General features: G+C 41.5%; 1 protein-coding gene across 1 annotated transcript in view; it reads left to right on the top strand.

Moving 5' to 3' along the window:
* The window catches only part of LOC143283915 (ran GTPase-activating protein 1-like), an 85307-nt gene that overhangs the window by 20300 nt on the left and 40641 nt on the right, over positions 1-24366 (top strand). The window contains exon 4 of the mRNA XM_076590337.1: positions 7544-7723. Within this exon, the coding sequence (XP_076446452.1) occupies positions 7544-7723 (180 nt within the window). The remainder of the gene's footprint in view (positions 1-7543; positions 7724-24366) is intronic.

The following is a 24366-nucleotide window of genomic DNA, read 5'->3' as shown; positions in this document are numbered from 1 at the left end:
GAGACACAATCACAAATATTTCATTCTCCCTTACACTTTCAGGTTAAGCTTAAACAGTGTTCATAAATCTTCACATATAAAATTCCATTTGTTTCCTTGCATGATTGTGTTGTCATTCTTGCTTGTCGACTTGGCTCTGTTTCTCCATTTGTCTGCTCTGTTATCTGCTGCTGCTTTTTTTCTTCTTTTTTTTCTGACTAAGGAATAACCCTGTGTTCGGTTGTCTGTGTGTGTGTGTTGTGTGTGCCTGTATGTATGTCTTTGTGTCTGTGGTAAACTTGTCATTTTCTCTGGAAATACTTGGTCTGCCAATATCGAATTTGGATTAAGCATAGTGGGGAAAAAATTCATGGTCATACCAATCATAGGTTTTAAGTCTTCTGGATTAAGCTGTATTTCTGGATCATGAACGTTTATTTCATTGAGGATCCAGAGCCAGAAAATCACAATTAATGTTTGGGTTTGAAGATGGCATAACCCTGTTTTTCTTTTCACAATTAAAAGAAAAGAAATATAAAATGTGGAGAACACATATAGTGATACTAACTACTATACACCATCAGCGTGTTTACTGCATATGAATAATTTGAAGTGGACACTAGATAATCTCCTCCAGTCTGTTTCTGTCACGGACTTTGTCATATCAGGTCACAAAGTCATTTTCTTCAGTCTTTCAGTTCAGAAGCCTTCATATCAAAAACATTATACCAAGTCTTGAAACCTGAAGAAGATTGACATTGACTCTTTCTGTGAAGATGTCAGTAAAGTAATTTCTTTCTTTATCAGTGACTGTCCAAATCTAGTCTTCTGGATAATATCAGTCACGTTTAATGCGAAACACTTGATCGCCGTTCTCCTGTTCACACCAGATATGTCACTGACTGTCCTTCAGCCCTTTGGATCAAACAGAAGCTGAGGCAGTCAGAGAGAAGGTGGCGATCCATGCACCTGGTCGTTCACCGCCAAATCTTCACCCAGCAGTGCTCTGTCCTTAAATCTCTCAAGGCAATGCCAAAAGTGAACATTATTGTGCTTGCTTGTCTAAATGTAAATATACCAAGACTCTTTTTTAAGTCACTGATGAGCTTTTTGGCAACACTTAAGTTGATGTCCTTCCTTCAACCATCTCTCTGTCTGATCTTCCTGATAGATTCTTTGAGCTCTTTGATAGAAAATTTCAAATATTCACAGTGAACTGGACTCCACTGACAGATCCTGATGTTCACCCAGATACCTTCAGTAGTGTTCCCTTAACTGTTTTTGAATGAGTCTGAGAACACATTCCATGATTTGCTTGATCAGTACCCACTTATAATAGATGCTGTGGTCTGGATCCTCTGCCTGCCAGTCTATTCAAACTGCTTAAAAGGTCTTCTTCCAGTTATCACAAGGATTGTAAACATCTCTTAGTTTACAGGTTCTTTTCCTGAAGATTTTAAACATGCCTCAATCACACCCCTACTCAAAAAACCTGGTCTTGTACTAAACAAGAGACAAAGCCGTAACGACTCACTTATGCTACATGCTTTATCCAGTATAGAAATCATGAGAGAAAAAAAGAGAATGAGAAATTGTTAAAAAGTGTTCTGTATCATATATATATATATATATATATAGAGAGAGAGAGAGAGAGAGAGATACATAATATCTATATATATATGTATACATACATATATATGTGAATAAGATATATATATATATATATATATATATCTGCACGTGTACAATAATGGAAAAACCCAGTAAAATAATGGGGTGATTTTTAAAAACGGTTTACTTTGTCTGTGGTTGTGGCAAAAATTGCACCAGAAAGTGGGACATTGCTTGGGTTGTAACTTTTACAGCCTAACTTTATCAGAGTAAGCAACACAATGATGATTAAACTTAAAGTGTATTTGATGATAAATAAAACCGTAATCCCGCTGACAGCAAGTTACAGCAAAACACTTTGCAGCCGGAAGATTTTCACACATCCAAAAAAATGATGTTTGTGCATTTCGTTAGTTTCCACTGACACCACCCACATTGTATGGTGCCCTTACATTAGTTACAATAACAGAATTGCTTCAACTGAAATAAAATTAGTATAGAAAGAATCTCCGGGGATCGATCTTCCTGCACACGATTCACTTTTTGGAAACTTGGAGCTGAATACAAGTTCCACTGAAGTTGTTTCAAGCACAGTACGTTCTGCTTCCACTTGTAACTCGCAGAACACATCCTCCTACCTCAGCGATATATCAACGTGGCTGTGTTCCACACTCCAAATCAAAAGTGTATGGGAACAGCGACAGCGTAAACATGACTAAAACCTCATGGCCTTGCAGGCTAAAGCATCAGCTGCACATTGGTTGAATTGTCTCCATCCGACACTGTGAAATGTGCTCGACATCTGCTCAAATTTTCCACATGTTTCTGCCTCTGGTGTTTGGTCTATGCTTGCAGCAAGCAAAGGAAATAATACAATTTTGTTTTTGTTATTTATTACAATAGCTGTGTTTTACTGGACAACAGTTCAGTAAAACAATACATAATGGTGGGTTCTCTCAAAATGCAATCGCTTCTACAGTAACGCACGAACGATCCTATGAGATATCTGCAGTGCATAAAGAAATTAAAAACTTTCTTGTGGTTAAATTGTATGTGCAAATTCTATACGTCATTGTTATTTCGCAAAATTTGACACAGATTCATTATTTTTTGTGTACAGCGAATCATGTCCGTGCAAATCCACTGAAACAAAAAAATTAAATTTTTTAATGCACGTGATATGGAGCATTTTTTATGCGACTTTTTGTCTTTGCAAGCGTAATTGCATGTGTCCTGATAATTAAAAAATATTCTCGACATTACTGTTTGTGTTTCTTGAAAAAATGCGGCCAGCGAACACGGAAAATTCCCGTAATAATTGCATTGCCCGTTGTTTTCGATTCCATGGCAGCGCACCTCGGTAGAACGCTGTCTATATTGCAAGAGGTTGATGTTGATGTAGAAAATGCAAATGATTATTGTTTTCCGATTACACAGTCCAGTTTGCAGAAAGTTCTTAATAGTTGGTTATTTGTGAGTGCGAGTTATTGTAGAGATGAGACTTTGTTTCGATGTTGCGCGTGTCACGATCTCTATGTTTTTATTTATTCGTCAACAGGCGACAAGAATTATATTCATTTTGTAAAGATTAAAGATGAATATTTAGTATGCTTATTTATGAGGAAAAAGAACAGTACCAGCTGTCTTGCCAAGAGAAGAGCTCAGTGGCTACAGTGGGTGTGATTCAGGTCTATTCCAATGACAGTTACCAGTTCCTCAGTATGCGCATTTCTGGTCACGTTAATCTGAAACTGGCTCTGCTCAGTACACTCTACTTCAGTTTTTTGCTTTTTTACGTGATGCATTACTTTTGAGGAGCTATTGATGGAAACGGCTGATCAGCCAAAAAGTGATGGAGCGGTTGAGCAAATCTGTAGTTTAAACTTCTTCATGGAAGAAAATTCTGACATCTAACTCTCCTCATGTGCACTGTTTGCAAGGATGCGTCCAGTAGATGCCATGCTACAAACTTCCTTGAGAAAGAATAGACTGCTTGTGTGAATTCTGTGTCAACATTGATCTGACACTGGAGCTTTTTATGTATTGAGTATAATTTCAAAATGTAATGTTCAAGATGAGAAAGATCAGTTTAAAGCAAATTAAGTCCCCTAGCATAATTACAGAGTAATTTCCCTTTTTTACTATCTGCACCAAAAACGTTTGCAAAAATAAACAAAAAACTTCCATGCTTAGCAAAAGAAGTTCCTGTTTGAACAAAAAATGATAATGACTGCTCTTGTTGTTGTGTCAGAATATCAGATCAAAGTGCCAAGTTTAGAGAATACAAAAAATATAAATATAACAGTAAATGCAGTTTGCATATAATTAGGCTTCATTTTTTATTTTTGTGTGCCCATCCCAGAGGTGCAATATTGTTTTAAACAAGATGACTGGAAAGAACTGAATTTTTCCTATTTTTATGCCTAATTTGGTGTCAACTAAGTATTTGCAGAGAAAATATCAGTGTTAGTTTACCACGGACACACACACACACACACACACACACACACACACACACACAACCGAACACCGGGTTAAAACATAGACTCACTTTGTTTACACAAGTGAGTAAAAAATGGGTGGTGCTGTAGTGTAGCGACACTCTCTCCCTGGGGAGAGCAGCCCAAATTTCACACAGAGAAATCTGTTTTGATAAAAGAAATACAAATACAAACATATGTATGTATATATATATATATATATATATTATATGTGTGTGTGTATTTGTGTGTATGCATATATATATATATATATATATATATATATATATGTATATATATATGTGTGTGTGTGTGTGTGTGTATGTTTGTGCGTATGTGTATGTATAAATGTGTATATTATTATATGTGTGTGAATGTGTACATGTATGCTTATGGTTGTTGATGTTTATACTGCGTATACATCAGAAGTATTACAAAAAGCCTTCTTTTTTTTTCTTTGTATTTTTTATCATCCTCCGATAAGAAATGTGCTCTTTTCTTTCTTTCTATGTGTCCTGTCATCTTCTCCTTCCTTCCTTCTCCTCTTCTTCTTTTTCTCATTAATATTATTACTTCAGCATTTCTCTGTTCTTTTTGTTTGTGTTTTGTTTTTTTCTTTACAGATTGTTATGATCTATACTGTATATATGTTTTTGTTATTGAAAAAAGAAAAGGAAAAATGTCAGGGCCACGTTCTCTGTCTGGTATTTGACCTATGGTCTTACACCACTCCACACTCTCTCCTCCCCTTCATCTCAGATGACATGAAAGTACTGCACCCATACTGTCAATCATTGTCACCTGCTCAAAATTGATGTCTGATTGGATTGATGGACTGGACAAAGCGCCAAGCATTGCTGTCAGTCTCGTCACTGTCGTTATCACCTTCAAGATCAAACCAATCATCAGACAAGACAGATCATCTCTCATTGTTATTACCATTCATAATCACATGCACAGCCTGCAAAGTTGTGAAAATCTGTTGACTGGGACTGTCTTAACTGGATAAAGTTTCAGACATTCTTTTCGCATATGACACAAACCCAATTTTCAAGCGCACTCACGTCCAGTTAGTAAAACATTATTGAGAAGGGGTCCTCCACATAATCTATACTTATTTAATTAGTATGTTTATGATCCAAACACATTAAACTAACCGTTCAGATTCTGATTCTGTTCATGTTCATTGAACCAATCTCTGATGAAAGAAAAATTAGAATAGATACAGGATGTCAGTGGACGTCTTTCGGGCACTATGGAAACATTTTGTGAAGGATGTCAGCTGAATCTTATAGGTACTGAATGGGTTAAATCCAACATTACAGTACTTAAATCCAGCATCACAACATTTAAAATAACTCTTAATATCAGAATACATAATCATGTTACGATACTTTAAAATCTACTCCCAACTCTTAAAGCCAGTCACATACATGTATCAGAATACACTAGAAATGTACATTTTTGACTCACTTGTGTAAACAAAGTGAGTTTATGTTTTAACCCGGTGTTCAGTTGCCTGTGTCTGTGTGTTCGTGGTAAACTTTAACATTGCCATTTTCTCTGCAAATACTTTGTCAGTTAACATCAAATTTGGCTTAAAAATAGGAAAAATTCAGTTTTTTTCCAGTCATCTTGTTTAAAACAATATTGCACCTCTAGGATGGGCACAAAAAAATATAAAAAGAAGCCAAATTATATGCAAACTGAATTTAGAGAGAAAAAAAAAAATATATATATATATATATATATATATATATTTTTTTTTTTTTTTTTTTTTTTTTTTTTCTCTCTAAACTTGGCACTTTGATCTGATATTCTGACACAACAACAAGAGCAGTCATTTTTATCATTTTTTGTTCAAACAGGAACTTCTTTTGCTAAGCATGGAAGTTATATTTATTTTGCATGTCTATGGTACAGATAGTAAAAAAAGGGAAATTAATCTGATCTGTAATTAATGCTAGGGGGCTTAAATTGCTTTAAACTGATCTTTCTCATCTTAAACATTACATTTTGAAGTTATACTCAATACACAAAAAGCTTGTATGTTTTACTCTGTGTACAGGGCTTTCACAATGTTCATACGCCCAAGTGGTCTTTTTCGGAAAATACTAAAATCAATACGAGTGGACTTTATAGATCTATTGGCTGAGCCCTGAAGGTCATGGGCAAAAATCAGTTGCGTACACATACTTATACATATTCAAAGCGTGTGCTCATATTCTTCGCAAACGCGAACGACACCATTTTGTTTCAAGTTGTTGACCTGCCCGTTCAATCCTATATTCAATGGACAATACACGATAACATGTGATGAAAAGTTGGAGAAGGAGACCGTTAAATATTTATTCAGAGAAAAATTTGTGAACGCCTCATCACTTACTGGATTATGCCCCAAACTGCCATAAAAATATCCACAGAATCAGTCGGAATTCACAGTTAAAAATAATAAACCATGAGAGTTGAATTTAATTGATGAAATGTAAAAATTTCCAGTTGACTTTTCTCAAAATGAAGTCCTTTTCACTTCATACGACGTTTAGAAGTACTTGTACTTGGCTCTACATGTTATTAGTTTAACAAAATACTCAATTTTCATATCAACTTTAAAACTATAAAACTAGAATGAACATAAAAGAAATTGCATTGACCATGTCAACTGGGTGTAACTAAACTTGTACATCTATCTAGATCCAGAGAAAACGGCTAAATGTTGCTGTGTGATTGCAGCGGTAGCCACGTCTCCTTTACCACGGACTTTAAAAGAATTTTTATTTGCCCTTAAAGATTTTTTTAATGCCCAAGATACACCAGAATAATATGATTTAAACAGCGTTTTCACTGCGAATACCGCAATCGATTTATCGCCCTTTAGAAAAGCATGTTTAAATGTTTTAGTTTTGAACGTCAGTTAAGGAGCCACGATAGTGTAATGGGTAAAGACAGTTTCTTCTCACCCAGACATGTAGGGTTCAAATCTGCCGTCAGGACTTTTTTCTTTCTTTTTCTTTTAACCCAAAGCTTTATAATAACAAATACAGAACTTTTCTTTTAACCCAAAGCTTTATAATAACAAATACAGAACATATTTTAACAATTACATTTTTTATTAAGTGTATCACAAGTGAGTCTTGAAGGCCTTGCTTCTCTTGTCTTAATTTTAAAGTATAACATTTAAAAACAGTCACCCCCTTTCCCCGTCAACACTCACTGATTGTTTATTTTCTGGGAGACCGTTTAAGAGAGAGTTACTGTAGTCTAAACTAGATAGTATGAAAGAAACAGTTTTTGGGCAGGAGCAGTGGACAGGAAAGAGTGAATGTTGCCTAATCTATGTAATTAACAGATCTGAGTGTGGCACAAATGTTTGACTGAGAAAAACTGTCAAAATTTCCCTCCAAGATTACTTGTAGAGTCCTACCTTGCTGGAATTATTTTATTTAAAAAATCTGACACCCATCCTGTTCCAGAAACACTTAGGAGCCTCTATTATGGTGGCGGGTTGCCAGCTGGTGGAGCTAGACCTCAGCGACAATGCCTTTGGGCCACGAGGTATTGAAGGTTTGGTGGACCTGCTCAAAAGTTCCAGCTGCTATACTCTACGAGAACTGCGACTCAACAACAATGGTCTGGGCATTGGAGGAGGCAAGGTACAGGACCAAAAAATGGTTGTCTAGCAGTGTATTATTATTGGTATCCTGTTTCGGCAGTTGTGTTATTGTTGGTCTTTATTTCTGCTAGTCCATTCTTGTGAGTGAGTGTTTCTGCCATTGTATTCATGTGGGTGTTTGTTTCTTGCAGTGTGTGTGTGTGTGCGTTTCTGGGAGTGTTATCTGTAGGTGTCTTGTTTCTGGCAGAGTATTACTGGTAGTATTATTGTGTTTGTTTCTGAGAGTGTATGATTGAAGATAACTTTACTGGCAAATAAGAGTTTGTTTAACTCATTGGAGATACTGCTCAGAACGATGTGCCGAAGTGTAAGATCTGACGGAACTCCAAATTTTCTTTCATACACTCAGCAGTGTTCAATTAAAGGGAAACTACACAGGCTTCTGAACGGACCAGTTTTGAAAAAATTGAGTTCTTTCCCTTTGACCATTAATCGTGATCTTTCTTGACCGGGTCGAAGGCTGACTTTTACACAACAAAGATGGCGGAGCAGCGAACGTACTCTCTGCATGAGGCGGTCGAACTTGTGACAGAAGAAGGATCAGACATTGAATGTCACCTCCTAGACACTGGTAATGAATTCTCTGATGATTTTTCTGATGATGATGATTTTGAAAGTGATGACAAAACTTTGCTGACTGACCCATACAACGCTGAGACAGAAATCAACAGTGACACAAGTGACGGCCATACTGCAAGACAAGATGACTTGATGACTGTAGATATTGACAATGAGGAACAAGAATACATGTATGAGTGGGTAAAAGACCTGACAGACTTCCCACTGGCTGCACTTTCACTGGGACCCTCGGACTCACTGACTTTCCAGACACACCCCCTCCTGTTTACTTCTACCGACTGATCATTGACAAAGACATCAAACTGTTCAAGACAGAAACAAACTGCTATGCTAGGGAGACACATGCTCAAAAAGAAGCAACAGGACAACTGACACCACGTTCAGTTTTTAGAACTTGGAAGCCAGTGACAGTCAACGAGACATGGGACTGATTAAAAAAAAAAAACGAAAATCACTAACCACTGGTTGACCGATCCTTCTCTGCACACTGAGTTTGCCTCACACCTGCTGAAGCGCGAGCGTTTTCACTCAGTTCTTGCCTTCTTTCAATAACAACTTCATTCCAAGAGGGCAAGATGGATATGACCCATTGTACAAGATTCATCCCTTCTTTGATCAAGTGTTGGAGGTGAGTGTGTTTACAATTTGATATTGTTGCTAATTTATTTCTTGTGTAAATAATGTTGATTTTTACAATTTTTGATTAATAATTTGTATAGATTAGTGTAAAATTATCTTTTTTTGTGTATGCACTTACTAAATCTTGGGGAGTTTGGGGGGGGGGGGTTGTCTGTGCAATGGGTGTGTCTGTGTATTATGCGTGCGCGTGTCTGTGCATGTGTGTTATTTATACTGTCACTCCTGAATTATTATGCATGTGTATATGCTGTTTAATATTATTGATGTTTATTTTAGATTTTTTTTTTTTTGGCCCCTTTTTTTTTTTTTTTTGCAATACATGCAAAAGCTTTTCATCTTTTTTTCTTATGACAGCATTGTATGTTACAGAAATCCAAAACACTTTACATGCCTGAGGAGGAGATCTGCTAGACACAGGAGCAGACATGGGGAGACTGAGGCCAGGCCGTCACTGGCCTGCTAACATTCTACCCACCAAGGAGCAGCAGACTAGGAAAACAGAGAGATAGTGCAAGGTGTGTTACGCCAAACTGAAAGCACAAGGAGCGTCACGTCAAGAGGTGAAAAACGCAAACAAAAAAAAAGCCACCACAATCATGTGCTGTGTAAAGTGCCCCTCTGTGCTGTTCCATGCTTTGAAGTGTTTCACACAGTCAAGGACTACAGCAAGTAATGATTTAGCTGCTGCAGAAATGTGTAAATACTAAATAGGTTTTTTTTTTGTGTGTGTTTTTTCCAAGTGATGGTTTTGTAGCAATAATGAAAACTGCTTCGCCGTCTTCGCCGAATTTTTTTGTCAAATTAAGCAGTCTTCGCCGAAAAAAAAAATCTTCGCCGAAAAAAAAGTCGCATTTTTTATTTTATTATTATTTAAAAAAATAATAAAAAACAAACCCGATCCACATTAGCTTTGCGCCTTTTGCACTTCTGCCGTTGTCAAATCCAAGATGGCGTCGTTCGACGACAACATGGATGAAACGAAATTCAAAACAAAAAGAAAAAAGTATGTGAGTAATTGGAGGAGCGAGTGGCTGCAAAAAGTTGTTTGTGAGCGAAGAGTTGGCGATGTCATTCGGAAAAGAGAGAAGGATCAAGAGTTCGCAGTGTTTTGTGAACCATGCCAAAAAGTGATAGACTTCAAGTTGCGTGGATTCGTCGCCATCAAAGACCACATCATGCGATCAGCTCATCAACAAAATGTCACGGCTTTGAAGGGAAACTCAACCCTTTACGGTAAGTTTGTCATGTGATTCCTGTTTCTAAGATTTGCTTGTCGATTTGTAATCCAAATTATTTAAAATGTGTATATTTATTCTGAAACAAGAGAGTGACTGTGTGCATGCCAGATTACCTCCCTTTCTTTCTATCATGTATCATGATTACCTCCCTTTCTATCGTGTATCATGATTACCTCTCTCTCTCTCTCTCTCTCTCTCTCTCTCTCTCTCTCTCACACAGATCTCCATTGAAGGCATGTTTGTATGCATGAACACTTGTGCTTTTTCATAATATTATGTTTTAGAAAAAAAGTTGTGATGCTGATTTTATTTCTTCACTTGTATTAGTTGTAACTGTAGTGATGCTGAAAATCAACATTTAAACAATCCTTTTTTTATCATTTATGTAAAATATAAAATCTCAAACAGTTTTATACAAGCATTAACAATCACACACATAGCTTGTGTAACACAAACATGCTCATTGAATGACACATTGCCTATGCATGCACTCATACTTTATGTCTGTGTCTGTCTGTCTGTCTCTCTCATGCACACTCATACTTTCTGTCTGTCTGTCTCTGTCTCTCTCTCTCTGTCTGTCTGTCTCTCTCTCTCTCTCTCTCTCTCTCTCTCTCTAAAAATGAATCCTTGACCTCGTTTTTTAGCACCTTCCTTAAAGAAAAATCTTAAATTATTATTACTATTTTTATTTTATTTTTTATAAAATACACACACATGTACACACACACACACACACACACAAACACACATACGCATGCATGCATGCATTTATGCACTTACACACACACACACACACACACACACACACACACACCCACACACACACATCCCTAAAAGCAAAACATTAAATACGTAGAATCATATATCAAGAAATATAACTTTAATGAAATAATAATAAACAGCATTACACATACAATTATAAATCACTGCATAACCACACACTTAATTATAAAAAGCACATAAAAGTTATTGTCAGAAGAGAGAAGAAATAAAGCAACCAGAACTAATTAAACACTGGAAAATTGTGCAGAAAAAAACCTGATTACTGTATCTGGCCCCATTGAATACTGTCCACACAGAACTATTGTTTTCAAATCAGCCTATTTTTTGAGTAGTTATTATGCAGCCATTATGACTGGTCATCTTTGGATGAAGCTTTTTCTTTTTCTTTTTTTTACTAGCTTTGCTTACTGTTTGGTGAATGGCTTTGTGTGGATGGTGACTCACTGAATGAATGCGCATTGACTGATTGAGTTGTGTTGCAAGGATTTTTATTATTATTATTATTATATAATATTAATATATAATATATATTAATATATAATATTGTTATTAATTATTATTTATTTATTATTGTTATTGTTTTTATTTTATTTTTTTTGTTCTTGTTTCTGGAACAGAATACAGAAGACACTTGCCTTCAGAAAGCTCCTCCACTCCATCTCGTTCACAAGTGCTGTCAGGGTTGGAGTCAAAGAACAGAAAACGCAAAATCTCTGTGCCTTCTGCTGACATTCGGGCTTTTTTCACAAAGCCAAAGGCAGCCAAACTGGATTAGTTGTCATAGTTATTTCCTGTGGCCTGCTTTGTGTATACTATATATCCCAACCTTTTTTTTTTAACTACAATTACAAATGATTGTACCTGTGTTACATGTGTGTTTATAGTTTTTAAGACTTTGTGGTTCACCATCCTGGCAAAGACGAGCAACACATGCTACTGCTCCCTCCTCTTACTAAATAGATAGACACAGAAGATTTTTTTTTGTGGCATAACCTCATGCGTGTTTTCAAATGGTGAACTGTGTGACGACTTCTTCCAAAATCATGGCACAACAAAACATTTGATACAAACTATAAAGTATGCACAAAGTATGCACAGTATGAGACTGACCTGTACAAAGAATGTACATACTATGAATTTAATCAAAAGACTTCAATGTAGCATCAAAATAGTTGAAAAGAAATTAGAGTTTTCAGAGAGCAGGACAAATCTGAGTGCATTCTTCGGCAACTATACCTATGTGTGTGAAGGTGCATCAGAGTGAACTGTGGATACTGCTGGTTTATTGTTTTAAGGAAGACTGACTTCATCAATAAGCTGGTGTTTTACATGTGATGTTGGCGGAAGGTTAAACTAACAGGAAGAAGGTTGCTGCAGCATAGATGCAAGGTAAATTGCCTTTGTCCTTTACATTTTTAATTTGTTAATGTGTATGATGCTGGTTGAAATAAGCATGGGTCATTACCTTATATGTTCAATCATTTGTATTTGTTTTATGGCATTATATACTACTGCATATTTACACCTTATTTTAGGACCCTAGTTCTTAAAATTTAAGCAGCTTTTGAGCATTTGTTCTGGTTTGATTTTTTTAGAGCGAAAGGGGGATAACAGTGTTTTTCATACATTTTTATGCCCATATTATTCTTAAAAAAGCTTCAGCTTCAGGGGGCTCCGCCCCATGACCCCCGCCAGGGCGTTGCCCCTGGACCCCACTGGGGGCCTAGTGGCCCCCAGACCCCCGGCAAAAATTTTCTCTTTTTTGGGGGAAACTAGTTTTCATCCCTGTTGTAGGGTTTTGCGTTTTCTGTTTTTCCAGTGTTGTGATCTTTTGTTTATTTTTTTTTAACAGTTTGTTGTGCAACATATGACTTCAAACTGATTCATGATAATCAGGGAACTTTACTGAGTGAAAAAAGCATCTTATTCTTCTGTGTGGATTAGCTGATGGATATGATATCCCTGTGAGTACAGTATACCTGTTTTTCAGTATTTAGTGACATAATTTAAGATATTTTAAAAAATATTTAGCAACATGTAATGAAAAAACTGTTAAAATCTTAAAAGAAGAGATAGTAAACTTTCTAGTGATATATAATTTTTATGACTTTGTCTCTGTGTGAAAATCTGTTGAATTTTTCAAATGTGACCAAAATAGCCTGTCGCAGCAAAGCTACATGAACTATTTAACTACATCTCCATAGATTTAATCAGTGATAGCAGCAACAGAGTCAGGGAGTCTTGTCTTGTTTATGTCTTTTAAAATATGCGTGTCTTTTGAATGAGGTGCTTTTATGATTATCAGAATGAATTTATACAATACTTGCCATATTGAGCATGGAATTGATGTAGACGAGTGCATATGAGCAAGTATATGTGCTTTGTGCATTGTCACATCCTCTCAAAGAGAGCGCGGATTAGAACCCCCAACCCAACCCAGTTCTGACGCCCAAACAACACAACACACTGACTTCAGTAATTACAAGTTAAATATACATATGTATATTTATTCAGTATATTATTATATTTAAAAAAACAACAACAGAAAATGTATATGTTAAGACACTCAATACACTTCAGAGTTAACAACTAACCAAACAAAGAATAATGATACAAAAACAGCCTGTAGAATGTCTCAGTATTCTGAATCCTTTGTCCAGCTAAAGATCCGGTGGGTTTACATCCTGTTCTGTTCAAAGTAAAGACAGCTACATGTCAAAACAGCTAACCTGAGGTCACAACCAGTCCTCAAAATAAAAGTGAAGCACAGACCTCTGGTTACTGTGACAGCAGCACAGCAGTCCACACTTTGTCAATACTCCATACAAAATTTCACAATCCACGCGAACAGAAGAATTGTCAGGTGCTTCGAATTGCCTTCTCACTAACTTGTAAAGCACAATGTTTTTCAATGTTCTGAATTTTATCTGGCTGAAGTTCTGTTGGGTTTACATATTGTTCTGTTAGTAAAGATGACTACATAGCTGTTCTCAAGCAACAAACTCGAGAGTCCAACATGAGCATCATCAAGAAGAAAGAACCTGTAGGGTAAAATCAACCAGTTCACTCCCAAATTCACTGTCAGGATGTGATCTAGAGCACGAAAACATGTTCACCAGTTGAAACTGCAAGCGCCTCAATGGCCATTTGCTCAGCAAAACAGATGTGCACATCGTCAAACAGATGACCCCTCCAAAGACAAACCACGTGATCAGCACAGACCATAAAAAAACCTGATGACCTCTGAAAAGGCTCATATGCACTACACCAGTAGATTTGCTGTAACTGAAAATCCACACAGTCATTTCTCCATTCAGATATGTCCAATCCAAGGATTATGGAATAGTTTCTGTTACTCACACACACAGGGCAGACAATGCATCACAAAACATCCACCATCCCCAGCTCATCCTCCCAGTTCAGTTAGTCTCTCATCATTCTCCAAAAACATTGTAAAACGTTCCATAGCATGTTATGGAAAACCCCTTCAAATGTTTAACTCACTCGCTGCCATTGTCCGCATATGCGGACATCGTCGGAGAAAGCGTTGGATGCCAATGTCCGCATATGCGGACTTGGATTTTAAAAAGTCGTGCTGTCGGAGTGACGCGTCGGATGCGAAAATCAAAAGCAGATGTGATATCTTACGTCACCTCTGGTCAGCTTTTCATTCACACACGCTGCGTGTGTGTCGCGATAAGCTCAACCGCACTTGATAACAAAGCGTGCCCCCTGTCAGCTTTGTAAGTTGTTTGACAAGATGGCGTCACGGCGAAGTGTTCGACATGGTCGGAGAGGTGAAATGTTACTCAGCGTCGAAGATGCTTTGGAAATGATCCAAACTGAAGGTTCTGATGTCGAAGGAGATAATGTTGATTCTTCGGACAGTTAATTTGAACCAGATCCCGATGAACTAGAAACAGATTCGGCCACTGAAGAGAGTGTTTACAATGGAGATGAAAGTGAGGACATTGTGCCAGCAGATGGGACAGACACAGACGACGAAACCACTGAGGAAATGGAAGATTTTGCAAGTGTTTTCACCAGTGATTGGACTGACAATTTTTCCTTTTTCCCTCTAGCACATCCCTTCACTGGCATACCAGGTTTGTCAGCTGACTGGCCAGTCAACACCCAGCCGGTTGAGTTTTTTTCTTTGTTCTTTGATTTTCATTATGTAGAGACAATATTTTTTCTTGCATGAGTGAATTTCAACTTTCTTCACCACCTGTTCATACTTCGTTGCATGCACTAGGTCTTCAGTTCCTCAAATAGTGTTAGAATGTGATGTGGAACATGTTGGTGTACCTTTCTGATGGGTGCAAAAATGCTAAAAAATACACTAAATATGGATACCGTGATCAACATCAAGACGGTGAGTAAATACTTTGATTTTTTGCACACATATGGAACAACATTCCTTGCATACATATACTAAATATCAATTGTCTGGGTATTTATTTGGTTTTTTTTTACAATTTTTTCCCCATCCTATACAAACCCTGGGTTTTCAGGGATTGGCAAGGGCAAAAACTCTTGGCATGGAGTGAGTTAATCAAGGATGATGAATGAGAAAATCCTGAGTTGTGACAATAACCCCCTCAAACAAATTTTAAACTTGAAACACACAAAACTGCACTCAACGAATGACAAGACTTTTTGAACAATATTGACATCCCCTTTCCATATTGGCAGAAGTCCATACAGGGACAAAAGGCATTATAGTGCCAAACTACTGCCCACACTGATACTGCAGGAAAGTCAAAGCCTTGTAAAAATGAAAGCAGTGGATTAAGACAGAAGAAAATTAAGTTCTTTTGGTTCCCATCTCAAAGGAGAAAACTAAATTAACCATTTATTTTAACAGTTGAAATCAAACCTATTGAAAGTAAAGTCAATAATCGTTATCTATTGGTAGTGCAAGTGGTAAGCTATACTGAGGTCACAACCAGCACAGAATAAAAGTGAAGCACAGACCTCTCCCGATCACTGTAACCTCAGCATAGAAGTCCACACACTTTGTCAGTACCCAATATACATGTATATTTATTCAGTATATTATTAATAAAAAAAAAAATAAAAAAAATAAAATTTAAAAACCCTGATATATTGACTAAGTCACTCAATACACTTCAGATTTAACTAACCAAACAAAGAATAATGATACAAAAATGGCTGGTAGAATGTCTCAGTATTCTGAATCCTTTATCTGCCTAATGATCCGGTGGGTTTACATCATGATCTGTTCAAAAGTAAAGACAGCTACATGTCAAACAGCTAACATGAGGTCACAGTCAGCACAGGATAAAAGTGAAGCACAGACCTCTCCTGGTCACTGTGACCACAGGACAGAAGTCCACACTTTGTCAATACTGATAACGGAATTTCACAATCCATGCGAACAGAATGACCGTAAGGTGTTTCCGCTTTGTCAGTACTCCATATCTCTTCTCTGCTATCTTAGCCTGACATCCAAGAGCCCCAGCCTGTCATCACAGTATCCAGTGTTAGTAGACAAAGGGCTATCTACTTTTTGACTCTGTGTGGGGCCAGTGGTCTTGAACCTGATTAGTGCAGTTGTCTTATCAGTGATGGAGCAATAAAAAGGCGGTCACCCACTTCAACAGTGGGATGGGTGGCTGGGTCATAAAACTTGGCACCTTCAACATCTTGCAACAGCTGCCTGGGTGAAGAACCATGTTCGGATGGTTGGGTCACAAAATAAGGATTTTATGCTCAACAGAAACTTAGTGAGACTTGTGTGTTGGTGTGGAAGAGGAATTTTGTTTAATGTCCCGTCACACATATCGGTGATTTTTTTTTGTGTGTTGGTGTGGAAGAGGAATTTTGTTTAATGTCCCGTCGCACATATCGGTGATTGAAGACATTAAAACTTAAAAGTATCAATGTATACATTTGAGCATTATGGTTTAGAAGAGGAGGGGTGTGTGGATGAATGGTGAGTTGGGGAAAACCGGGCATATGAGGGAGGAGGGTGGGTGAAATTTGAAAAAAAAAAAAATCAAAATACAATTACAGGAAATTAATTTAAGGAGTTTGTAAAAGAGAAGTCATTAATTGAACAAGCGAAACAACTGATAATGAATACAAAAAGTCAGAAACATGAACATTCTCAGTCACTTGTGAAGACACACTTTCATGCAGATAAAGCTTCATCAAACCACATTAAAAAAAATTATATGCTGAATAATTAATTGTCAGGTTTCTAAAGTATATATGCACTTGAAATTGGAACAATATTTAGTTCGTAATGAATTAGATATAACTTGTAAGTCTGAAAATTAAACTCAGTATTGGTCTGCAAATGGGACCAAAGTCTGATTGTATGCATCACTTTATGTAATTATTTTCTTATTTATACTTCATTATTAACTATTGATCAGCACAGCTGATCATACTGTTTTGAGTGTGGAGTGTTGTCCTAGAGTAACACGTCCGCCTAGGAAGCGAGAGAATCTGAGCGCATTGGTTCGAATCACACCGGCAGTCGCTAGTATTTTCTCCCCCTACACTACACCTTGAGTGGTAGTCTGGAGGCTAGTCATTAGGATGAGACGATAAACTGAGGTCCCGTGTGCAGCAGGCATTTAGCGCACATAAAAGAACCCACTGCAACAAAAGGGTTGTCCCTGGCAAAATTCTGTAGAAAAAACTGCTTGGATAGGAAAACAAATAAAGTTGCAGACAGGAAAAACCTACCAAAAAATGGGTGGCGCTGTCAGTGTAGTGACATACTACTCCTTGGGAGAGCAGCCTGAATTTCACACAGAGAAATCTGTTCTGACAAAAAGAGTAATACAAATACAATACAAATACCACTTCAAAAGTACAGACATACAGCTGAACTAATGCATGGTCTGTATCAGTGCTGAAACTATAAAAATGTTGAAAGGAAACAACATTCTTACAGAACCATGTCAAAGGTACCCCTGGTAGTGTTGATTTGTTTCTCTCTCTCTCTCTCTCTCTCTCTCTCTCTCTCTCTCTCTCTCTCTCTCTCTCTCACCAAATCCATGTGCCTTCAGATTTCAGATTTAGTTTGTTGGTATCATCCATAAGAGAGAGTGATATTCGGAATTTGTCTGTTTTCTTGTACAATGAATTTAAATTTAAAGATATTGTATTTCTTGATGATATGATTTAAACATCAATTTTGTTTGATGTGACTGTTGATGTGTATGTATAACATTTTAGTATGGCTGTGATGTGCTTGTATACATGTTTATGTACACCCCTTCATGAGGGGCTATAGCCTATAATGAATAAAGCATTCACATTCTCTCTCTCTCTCTCTCTCTCTCTCTCTCTCTCTCTCTCTCATTCTCTCTCATTCAGCTTAAAGTGACTGCAGACATTTGAAATTCGGAAGCACAAAACAGCACAAAATCTTTTACCTGTTTCTTTAATACTATGTGCTGAAGATAATTATTGTCTCCGCCTTTTCTTCAAGCATGTCCACCTGCTGTACAATAATATTACAATGAAAGTCTGGCACTAAGAAATAAGGACAATGCTCTATCACATCAGGTAGATGATCTACCACCAGCAGGTAGCATACACACACACACACACACACACACACACACACACACACACACACACACACACACACACACAACAGTAAAAAGCATGCACACATTAAAAAGAAAAAATAATATGAATTGCGCATGTATACAAACACTTTTAGGCATACTAAAACTATTCATGTAGTGTGCATAAAAGGGTACATGTATATAATGGTGAGATATACACACACTAACACAAATGTACGTACCTCCACCCTCACCCCACACCCCACACCACTGGCGTTGTTTGAAACGATTTTACATTTTGTTATTGAGAACACAAAACATGAACACATTATTTACTGAACAGGAAAAGCACACGCATTTTGTAAGCATACACGTCACTTGTACATATTACTTCGAACCTGATAAAAAAATTTAAAAAAGATTCAGCATAGAAACTCTGCTTTAGATAATCATTTTATGAAAAATCTCTCTCTCTCTCTTTTGATATATATATATATATTTTGGTGTCATATACTGTACCATGTCAAACTGATGCAAACTAGGCCTATTGGTTTGCTCTGCTTGGCCAAATTTCGCGCGGCTAACAGTGAAAAGACGGGCCCACCGCTCTCAGCCAATCAAACGCCTCTAAAAACTATAAGCGCTTAATCATTCCTTTGGCCAAGGCTCTCCACGCCATCTTGTCAGGTTTACGCTCTGTCTCGTCTTACGCTTTTTTCGGCTGTTCAGCGTATCCTTTTGGCCTTATTTTGTTGCATGCGGCTTGTGTTTATTGTATTCTTACATTCTGTGTACTCGATTCGACTCGGCACCCTCGATTCGTTCGATTTTTTCTGCCTCTAAGTCGATCCTGTCTTTCCTTTCTCTGTTGGGGGTCGGATTTTCGCTGGGTGCCTAAGCGCAGGTTCCATGCCTCGTGTGCCATACCACGAAGGCAGGGAATCATGATGCTGGGATTGAGACTCGGTAAGAGACTCTCCCAGGCCCGGAGCTCATGATTCCTCCCGATACGGACTGCGGCGATGCGTCGTTAGACGCTGATCGCGGAGGCGACGTTCGTACCAGTAAAACGGTCATGAAGGGGACCGGGGGGGAAAGAGGTACGAGCGTCGCCTCCCGAGGTGTCCCAGCGCGAGGCAGGGAGAAGGGTGAATGGCAAGTCATCTCCGTGCTGTGGGGACTCGCAGCTAGGCACGGACTCCCGAGGGGAGGCCGCGCCCGGCCATTACCCGGGTCCCCACTCGGAGACGGCCCTCGCGTGCCCCATTGTTGTTCCCCCTCCTCCCTTCTCTGTCGACCCCCCTCCCCCACCTCCTTTTGGGGGGGGAGAAAAATTTGGTTCCGGGGGGGGATCTCTACTTTGCCCACCCCGGGCCAAGCCACCCCAGTCTCCCCACGGGAGGGGATTCGGGGCGCGTGGCAACCTGCTCTGCAGGTCTTCCCGCTATCCGGCCGGTCTCCCCTGCTGGGGGAGGCCCGTGCGTGTCAGGCGGTTCCGGGCAGTCAGCCCGCTCGTCTTCGGGTGGGACTGACACCCAGGTCGGACCTGACCTCCCTCCGACTTGGCCAGGTTGTTCCCTTCATGGAGGTCAATGCACCAGTGACCCTTGGGGTTTGGGTCACAGTATGGCTGGTGCCCACGGGTAGTTACCCCCATTCTACCCGTACTGGGGCGCATCTAGGGTGCACACTGGGTTGCCGGGAGCACCAAGGGCCAGCCCCTTGTCTGCTCCCCACCGGACCCAACCCAGCACATCTCACAGGGTGACACACACAGCCCCGACAAGTGGGATCGACTTCTTGTCGGTCAGGTCGAGCTCCTCGACCAATATTGCCACTCTGTCCACAAATCGGGCCTCTGTCAACCCACAGGTGACCACCACGGTCACAACGGCCTCCTTGTCAGGACCGACGGCTGCTCAGGGGCCCTACTCGGCCCGGCGGAGCCGGCAGTCCCCACCTGCCCAGCCCTCGGTCCTACAGTGAGATGAGTGGGTGTTTGTCCCCACACAGCACTCGTGGGTCACTCTTGCATCCAGGGACGCCCTCTCTGAAAAGGTGTGGCACCCACCATCCCAAGCATGGTTGGACCTACGGTCCACACGCTCCCCACCCGCTTCAGGTGTCAAGGACATAACAGTGGCGGCCATGGTCCCGGCTCGGGATCGTCCCAGCTCATCCCGCTGGGCTGACCACAGCTCACAGGACGCCCCAGTGGGTACATCCACTTGGGATGGCACCCAGCAGGGGATGGACTGCGAACAAGAGTGGGAGCCCCTGTCTTCGGATGAGGACGAACAAGCAGATGAGCACTCTTCGCCCACATCCCAGGGGGGACAGATTGAGCCTGTGCCTCCCTAGGGACCAGCCTGAACCAAACTCGGACTTTGCCGAGCTCGAACTGACCCTCCCCAATAGGGCCACGTATGCCGAATCAGTCCCTCAGGCTACTTTGTTACCCTTGACCCTCCTTACGCCATGTGACTCTAACTCCAGAACCACAAGGCAACTCAGAGTGCCAGAAATGGTGCAGGTATGGCTTATTAAGTCAGCCCGCACTGTCAGGGGTGCTGCTTCCATCCCTCCTCCAGGCAGGGAGTCCCTCTCTGCCCCGGGCGCCTTTTCCCCGGGAAAGTTTCTTAAAGATTCCTCCAAGGGAGGGTTGTGGTCCTGGTACACACAGGACCACCCTGCCTACAGCGGAGCAGAGCCCTCCGCACAGGACAGGATGTTGGTCTCACAGCGCACCACCTTCCCCACTTCAGCTAACCTATCCTTTAAAACGTTAGCAGAGTGGGACAAATTGGCCCGCTGCTGCCCCCTCGAGGTTTCCACGGCGTACACCTTCGACACGTTCCTTCACAGGGCCAATGAGCTGTGGGAACAGTGTCCAGTTAATCAGGACAAGGGGTCTCCTTCCTCTGTCCCGCCGGGCCTCTTCACCGACCAGAGGTTACACGCTTTTGGCAATAGGGTAGCATCTGGTCTCACGGCAGCTGCAGATACAGCTACCAGCCTTCACTTCAATACTGTGCTAGCACGGCGTGATGCCATTTTCAGCCTCTCTAACATTCCTGTGGAGGAGAGGGCTGCCCTGCGGTCCATCCCAGCACAGCAGCACTCCCTCTTCGGCCAGTTCCCGCCCCATTTTGTCAGCCACAGGGCAGAGACAAACAGGGAGGTGGCCTCATATTTGGCCCACACCTCTCATGGGCTCCAGGGTTCTATGCCATTGAAGAGACTGGCCACCAGGGCCCCTCCATATACCACGCCGCCTGTCAAGGCAGCGTGTGCCGAATCAGTGGCAGAGGAATAAACCACCTTAGGTCTGTCCAAGCCGACCGGCCATGCCCAAGGCCAGAAGGCAGCACCCCCAATGACTGGGCCCCGATTCAGCACCGCCAGTCGTTCAGCCCCTCCAAGTAGGAAACTTGTCCCGGCATGCACATCAGTGGTGTGCTCTGGGACTCAACGACGGGATTATGTCGGTGCTAGAGTCGGGGTACATGCTGTCTTGGGTGGAGGATCTCCCCCCTCTAAAGATCCACTCCTCCTCCTTAGGTGCCCAGCTCGACGGAGCAGGAGAGCGTCCTAGAAAAAGAGATATCGCACCCACTCCACATGGGGCTATATCTCAACTCTCGGACCCGGGCCCCGGTTTTTACGGCTGGTTGTTGGTGATTCCAAAGGTCTCGGGAGGGTGGAGACCAGTTTTGAACTTGTCCCCCCTCAACAAATTCCTTCCCAAAATCAAATTCAAGATGGACACACAGGCACAGATTCGGGAGACCATCCAACAAGGTGATTGGCCTACCTCTATCGATTTGGAAGATGCTTATTTTCATATACTCATCCATTCGGCATCCCGTCGGTACCTGAGGTTCGTGTGGAGGGACAAGGGGTTCCAGTTCCCGGCCCTCCCATTTGGTCTGTCCCTTGCCCCTTTCCTGTCTACCAAGGTGGTGCGGGAATTGGTGTCCATCGTCCGCTCGGAATCCATTTGTCTCTGTGAGTACCTGGACGACTTGCTTATCCTGGCCCAGTCTCAGGCCCTGTGCCTGAGTCATACGGCCAGACTTCTAGACCTTTGCTCCCAACTGGGCTTCCTCATGGACCAGCAGATATGCGATCTGTCCCCATGTCAGTCCTTCGACTTCTTAGGGATGAGATTCGACATGCGGTCTATGATAGTCTCTCTGGCGCCAGATCACTGGGACCGTCTGGCAGGCCTCCTCAGCCACTGGCGCCACTCCTCCCAAGATACAGTGCAGACACTTTCTTCCCTCTTGGGCATGATGGAGTCCACGGCACCTCTCATTCCCCTGGACAGGGTTCTCAAGCGCCCTCTCCAGAGGGCACTGAGGTTACGCCGGTCCCAGAGCACTCAGCCATGGGATACCCAGATATGTCTGGGCGAGTGTTTCCTCGAGGTGAGATCAGAGTGGTTAATCACCCCCTTTGGACACAGGGGGTGCCCTTAGCCCCACCTACTCTTCAGGTGGCACTCTTCACAGACGCCTCCTCCCTGGGCTGGGGAGCCCACATGGACTCACTCTATGCAGCAGGGACTTGGTCCCCGGAGGAGCGCCTATGCCACATCAATGTTCTGGAACTGGAGGCAGTTCGCAGGACTCTCCTGCACTTCATGGGGGAGGCCACTGGCAAGACCATCCGCTTGTTCACGGACAAGACGACGGTCGCATGTTATGTGAACAAATGGGGGAGCGCACTCGGCAGACCTCTCAATGCGGACTGAGGCTCTCCTCCGTTTGGTGCCACAGCAAGGGCATTGCACTTTCAGCGAGACACTGAGCAGGAAAAACCAACTTCTTGGCAGATGCTCTTAGCAGGTCCAAGAGTGTCATGCGCACAGAGTGCACCCTGGACAAGGACAGCCTTCAGGGGGTGTGGGAACAGCGGTTTCGGCCGATGGTGGACCTTGTTCAACAAGAGACTTCCCACTTCCATGTCTTCGGTTGCCGACCCAGAAGCGTGGGCAGTGGATGCTCTCTCTCTAGATTGGAGCAGTCTGATTGCCTCCGCGTTTCTTCCCTTTCCATTTCTGTCCAAGGTGATACGGAAAGACAGATTGGAACACCCGCAGCTGATCCTCATTGCGCCGAAATGGCCAGCCCAGACCTGGTTTCCGGACCTTCAGTCCCTGACACATGTTCCCACCCCTGGAACTTGAAACCAAATCTCATCTGCTGAGGCAGCCTCGCTCGGGCACTCCGCATTCCAATCCTCAACTGCTCCACCAGCACGCATGGCTGCTGTGCGGTCGGAACTGTCAGCATCACCATTGAAGTCCTCGACCCCTCGGTCGGCCTCTGTGTCGGCTGTGCTGACCCAGGGGTCTGCCTCCTCTGACCTCCTCTCCATAGTCACCAGAGCAAGGAGGCAGGGAACGGAGACTTTGTATGACTTTCGCGGGAAGATATGGTTGCGGTGGTGTACAGCTCAGGGCATTACCCCTACGAACCTTACGAGCATGCAGCTGGCCAACTTTCTGGCTCTCTGCTCCTCGGTTCATCCTGTCTGCTAGTTCTGTGCGAGGGTACAGGTCTGCCTTCTGTACCACAATGCAAACAGCTAGGTGGTTCCGCCTTTGAAGCGGATTGCCTGCTCAGAGAGGTGGCTAGGGGTGCCCCTCTGAAGGAAGCTAGAGACCCCAGAAGAGTGCCCCTCTGGGACTTGTTCCTGGTGCTGGATTTCATTCGAAAACAGCCCTTCCTACCATTGGGGACTATTCCTTTTGACATCCTCACCCTCAAGACCACTTTCCTTCTGTGGCTGCCCACAGGCAGTCGTAGAAGTGAGCTGCATGG

The sequence above is a fragment of the Babylonia areolata genome, chromosome 7, assembly GCF_041734735.1.
Source record: "Babylonia areolata isolate BAREFJ2019XMU chromosome 7, ASM4173473v1, whole genome shotgun sequence".
Classification (NCBI taxonomy): domain Eukaryota; kingdom Metazoa; phylum Mollusca; class Gastropoda; order Neogastropoda; family Buccinidae; genus Babylonia; species Babylonia areolata.
This window is presented reverse-complemented; position numbering and strand designations above follow the sequence as displayed.